Source organism: Periplaneta americana, chromosome 13 (assembly GCF_040183065.1).
Source record: "Periplaneta americana isolate PAMFEO1 chromosome 13, P.americana_PAMFEO1_priV1, whole genome shotgun sequence".
Taxonomy (NCBI): domain Eukaryota; kingdom Metazoa; phylum Arthropoda; class Insecta; order Blattodea; family Blattidae; genus Periplaneta; species Periplaneta americana.
The window spans coordinates 111,670,377-111,676,498 of NC_091129.1; the positions used below are offsets into that span (position 1 = coordinate 111,670,377).

Sequence of the window (6,122 nt, forward strand, 5' to 3'; positions counted from 1 at the left end):
CTAATGGGTGCTCAACCTCAGAACAGAATTCTTCATCATAATCAGCCCAATGTAGACAGAGGCACAAATGGCTACACATTAAAATGCGCGACGTTGTTGTAAAAAAATGTTCAGTCAGTCATAATTTGATGAAGGGACATCATCACTGCGCCTCTAAAATCCTCTATGTATTTAAACATATTTTTCAGGAGAAAGAAGAAACATCACTTTTAATTCCCTTGATTTTCGTATAATTTCATCATTTTTCATGTGATGATTGAAATTATACCGAAAGTAACTTTGGAAATCAATCGAATTAAAAGTGACAATGCTTGTTTTTTTCTCCTGAAAAATCTATTTAAATACACATAGTGGATTTTGGAGGCACAGATACGACATTTTTATTTTTATTGTGATGTAATTTCCATAATACCAGCATTCATATAAATTAAATTGTTTGACAATATTTGCACAATGTCTTATGGAGACATGGATGAGGATTAAAAATATTTTCGTTGAACTGAAAAATTGGTTAAATTAGTGTTCGTTATATTGATATTTGACTATTTTTTAAAACGTAAGAGAGATCTTTTGAGTTTTATAAGCTGTTTCTGTTGTGGTTAGAACAGTATTACTTAATTGCTAGCAGTTTATAAAATCATTGTAGATACCACAACTTTACTACCACTGCCAGAGGTGATATTCGGCCAGTTCAGATGAACCGGTTAAATTATTTCTAGGTAATATTTGCTATTACCATGGACATATACCATGCATTTTTAACATAGGTAAAGATGGGAGAACTGGTTGTTAAACTTCTTGAATATCACCACTGACCCCTGCTATGATTGAAGTTTTTGATTGAAAGTAATAGTACTCATATTTCTGTTCATTCGTTATTTTAAATTACCGTATTTACTCGTGTAATAGACACCATCATGTAATGTATGCACCCCAATTTTTGACAGTAATATGTAGGTGGAAAAAATCCCCGCATAATGTATGCATTACATTTTCAATTGCTACCTGTGGTAATATACAATCGTAATGTGGATGAACTTCTCATGTTTAAATTCTTAAGAATAATGGTAGTATTTCCTTCACAAAGTATACCTTTTTTTTTTGCTTTATTTGTATTCACTTTTAGGTCATACTGTGCTACATTTTTCCATTTTGTATGTTATGCACTTTACATTATTACTGCTCGTAAATGTTCGAAAAATCGATGCTCTCGAAGTTGTACAATTGATCATTTTCAATATTACTTGAATGTCCGATGTCGAAACCAGTTGTGATTATTACGTGAAGTGTCAGGTAGTTATTATTTTTTCTCCTAAACTTTTTTCCTCACATATAATATGCAATTTCAAATTGTATCAGCTTCTTTTGTTCCTGGGTAAGTGGAAGAGAAGGCCTGATGACCTTAACTTCGCCAGAATAAATAAATATTATTAATATTATAAGTACGTTGGACGTTTAATTCAAACATTATGAAAAAAGTACGTCTATTGCGCAAGTAAATGCATTATGCATTGCCTCAATCTACTAGTGAGATATATACAGGGTGTGAATTAATGGGGAGGATGGAGGGGATTTCCCTCCCCCTATTGGAATGTTATCTCCCTCTCATAAATTCATATTAACATCCCTGTCAGAGATAACTTCTATCCCCCCCCCCTCTTAAAATATAATTCTTTTATTTCGAGTATACTTTATAAAATACAGTATAAAGTAAGTAAAGAAAATAATATTGATGTATTATCATCATGGCAAAGTGACAGCAATCAATAACTCAGGAATTACAATCTTATCTCAAGCCTGCTCATGAATATAATTATTATTATAATCAAGATACAAGACAAGCAACTCAATGCGACAAAGCGTTGAGCCATATCGAATGAGGATAATAATAATAATTTTATGTGTGGTATTCTCTATCTAGGATTTTATCCCCCCTCTCATTAGAAATATTAATTCACACCTGGATACCTAGACCTTCTTCTGTTCATTCTTCAGCCAGTGCCTGCTGTTATGTTACAGAATGGAGGAAGTGGTGATGGTGGACTCGGGAACCCATGTCCAGGCACAATTGTGGACCATACCATAACAAGGCGCAATTGGTATGACTTCTTTCTTGTGAGTCAGCATGTCCGACAGGTATGTTAACTAGGTTGATTGTAAGGAGGTACTTAAATGTTCCTCTTTTATGTATAATTTTAGATAAAATGACATGATGCTGAGAAAAGGTTAATTTTTTTATTTAATTCATGCTTATTTTCAGTTCAGAAAATTTAATTCCAAAATCACAGTTGTTTATACCTGTCTGTTTCTTACTCCTGTACACATTGACTACATAGTTCAATATAATTTATGTAATTACTTTGTGATATAATTAAATAATAGTCTCTTGGAATACTGAGAATGCATAACAGATGTATCTAGAATCAGGTCTTAAAACAGCAGTGGCACTGGTATTTATAGTAAAGAATTCGCACATTATATAAAAATAAGGAAAGGAGAAGTAAAAGAAATTAAATGTGATTTGTCTTTAGCAGATATTACCTCTTTTGACTGGAGTTGATATGTGCCTTGTATAGGTCTCGCAACCACGGATTACTGACGGAAGGAATGCGAATCAAACACTGCGATAAGGAAGAGCGGGTGAGAGGAAAGGTCACGAGATAACTTTAATGATATTCGAGAGTACAGTCGGAAGAGAAATGACATCGATAGAATCAGTCTTGCATTGTGATAGTTACATTACGACTTTGGTTTGTTCCATTGCATGTGAGTGCGTGTCTTGTATTGCACGGTATTATTATTTCATTCGTAAACATATGTTGCGCGTTTAATTAGTTTCGAATTTTTCTCATGCTACGTTCTTTATTTCCACAACGATGTCCTCATTTGTTCATCTTCTTGGAAGAGACAGTACTTCCATCGGCTAGCACCTCTCCCCCCTTGGCGTGCCTACATACACACGTCAAAACAGACAGCAACGCCACCATTGCTTTTTGGTAATCATTTCTTGCGCAATCTATACCAGTTTCAATGGAACATATTCTACTACATTGTAGAAAATATGATTGTGTTCGGCATCCAAATGCAATTCGGCCGACACTACGTGATGATCTTGGAAACGATGATTCTGAGATTTTTATCCAGTACAGGACTTGACAATGTGATTTAGATTTTATTGATCTGTCGTTTCTTAAGCTACAAACTCTTTACATTTGGAGGATGCTCTTGTTATTCTATATTAGTTTTATGTAAACTTTACATTTCGAGCCTTTTACATCGGAATATTTTTATCGTTTTCTTAAATCGCCAGATATTTTGTTTTTTATATTGTTTTCTTTCATTTTATTATAATTATCTCTTTTTAAAACAATGACTAGGGTATAATAATTATTCTTTTTTATGATTTTTTTAACAAATCACCTTATTGCTAATGTATTTGTGCACATGATGTTAGTGTGACAACTTTTTTTGTTCGTGCTTGCATTTAACTTATGGAATTGTGTGTTTGTATTTTGTTTTTTTAATATATTTTAGATAAGGGCGCAAATAGCCATTGTAACCGACACACCCTTCAAACTCCCAGTAACTAACAATTTTACCTATTTCTCTCCCTAAATGGTTTATACAACCCACTTATAAATCAAGAACGTTACTTTGTGAAATAGGAATTTGAACAAGTACAGCTTCATGTAAAAATAATCTCATTACAGTACTAAAAAAATGTATATTGTCGAAGTTACATGGGTATACTTTAAATTATGCATCAAACTTCTGTAACTGGCTAGGAATTTTGTGCATGAAATAATTTAAATTATAGTTTGTTCACCAATTCCTTGTGAAATGCGTCTAAGATAAGTGGCCAGATTATAGAGATGACCATCTTTACAGAATTTTCTTTATTTGACTTTATGGCTTACAGGGCACAGTCACTCCAACACACTATGTAGTAATACATGATAGCTGCAACATGAAAACAGACCACGTGCAACGCCTGACATACAAACTGTGCCATCTGTACTATAATTGGCCTGGAACCATCAGAGTACCAGCTCCATGCCAGGTAAGGAATATTGAAGCTATATCAAATACAAAAGTACTTCAATTCACTTTACGTGGTATTCATTTTACCTTTTTTGAACCTCGGATAAAGTACACAACCTTTAGGTAGTATGTTCTTCCATAAAATTTCTTGTAAGGTCCCTTGTTGGTTTGCATTGAAGAACTTTTCTTTGCAATGGAAACAATGGGCATACATTTAGATTATTATATACACACACACACACACACACTTAATGATTGTATTTCTAAGGAAAATCAGCACACATGCACTTGAAGTCCAGATGAACGATGTTTTGTGTCACTTTGGTGCTGACAATAAGTTGAGTGTAATTAAAGGGTATATTTCCAAAGCAACATATCTCCACTTTAAAGTTTTTAGTTTAGCCTAGCAGTGCATTTGGAAGCTTGTTCTTGGATATTTCAAAAGTGATTCATTTCAGATCAGAGAACCGTAGAGAGTTGATGTTATTTCCAATATGACGTATTTCTCTGTTGTGCTTATTTCCACTTCTCCAGTAGGAACACACTGTGTAGTCATGTGATCACACAATATATCAAGGCATTTATAAGGAAACGCAGTGTAGGTGATGGGCATCTTGCCATGATATTTAACAAGAAAGTATTTTCTTCTAGCATTGATAATGTCATTGACAGTGAAAGTGTTGAGCAACTAAACTCATCATTGCTATCCACTACTTGACATGAATAACCTTACAATGACCAGTGCACTTGCTACTAGCTTAAGCAAAATGTAGTATTATTTATTACGACTTCTGTACCAGCAGATTAATTTCATTTAGTTGTTGTTATTTTCTAATGCCAGGCGTTTGACAATAAAGTCATTTGACCTCTTGCACTCCAATATTTTTCAAAGATATTATCATGACCAGCCACTGAAGCACAGATTTTGAGGTGTTCCGAATCCATTTCTTGGTTTGAGTTGCACAATGGGCAGTTAGGGGACTGATATATTCCAATTCTATGCAGGTGTTTAGCCAAACAATCATGGCCTGTTGCCAATCTAAATGCAGCTACGGACGATTTTCGTGGTAAATCGGGAATTAACTGTGGATTTTGATGCAGAGAGTTCCATTTTTTCCCTTGGGATTGTGTTATCAAATTTTGTTTGTTGAAGTCTAAGTATGTAGATTTAATAAATCTCTTCACAGAGTAATACGTAGATTTAGTAACAGGTCTGTAAGTAGCAGTGCTGCCCTTCTTTGCTAAAGCATTCGCATTCTCGTTTCCCAGGATTCCACAATGGGATGGTATCCATTGGAATACAAATTTCATTTAGTTATCTAGCTATTGTGTGCAATGAAAATAGACATTTTTAATAATGATTATTTATTTTAACATTATAATACATTTTTAGGTGAAGTATTATTTAGTTAATTTGAAAGGTCATTATGATATTAAAATACATTTTGGACTTTTCAAATCTTGAATAAAAGATTGTGGAATATATGCACTTAAAGCCACAATACTTCCAATTTCATATACAAGGAAGATTACGTGAGAGATTTGTTTATTATGAGAATTACTTAAATCCTAGTCATGTGATTGTAACTCTATCAATCCCATGGTCATGTGATTTTTTTCACTTCCATCTCTAGTTTTGCAGGAATGAAAGAAGCCATGTGCCAAAAGTGAAGTAAAATTGCAATCAGTTACTTTAAATTGCTCTTTTGTGATCATCGTTATTTCATGGAGAAAAATCATTTTGGAAATGAGTCCTTCAATTATGCTGAGAGTACCTATAGTACGAGAAAGAACAGTTGTTACATAAATTTGTGATACATAAAAACTGAACCTTTGATAACAAGAAGAAGCATTTTTAACTGGATATTCCTTGTTATCACCATTACTACATGCTGTACATAGTTGTAAATCAATTCAAATGTAGTGGATCTGTTTTTATATGGAAATGGAAACAGTGATGCCATGTGCTAAGAAAATTAATAATGAATAATACGAATCATTCTCGAAATCTCATAGAGTGTGATTTGTACCTGTAGAAAAATTTAAAGAACAAAGTACCGTATATATGCGAATAATCCGCA

At 33.5% G+C, this 6,122-nt stretch overlaps 1 protein-coding gene across 3 annotated transcripts in view; it reads left to right on the top strand.

The window, feature by feature from the left end:
• The window catches only part of AGO3 (Argonaute 3), a 67,145-nt gene that overhangs the window by 27,249 nt on the left and 33,774 nt on the right, over nt 1-6,122 (top strand). For 2 of the 3 annotated variants that reach the window (XR_011335685.1, XM_069843847.1), the window contains exons 16-17: nt 2,020-2,136; nt 3,920-4,060. Coding sequence is in view for 2 of the 3 variants with exons in the window: in XM_069843847.1 (XP_069699948.1) it covers nt 2,020-2,136; nt 3,920-4,060 (258 nt within the window). In the remaining variant the exon portion in view is untranslated. Of the gene's footprint in view, nt 1-2,019; nt 2,137-2,576; nt 3,298-3,919; nt 4,061-6,122 lie in introns of those variants that run through there. The other variant, XM_069843848.1, reaches the window with a different exon arrangement.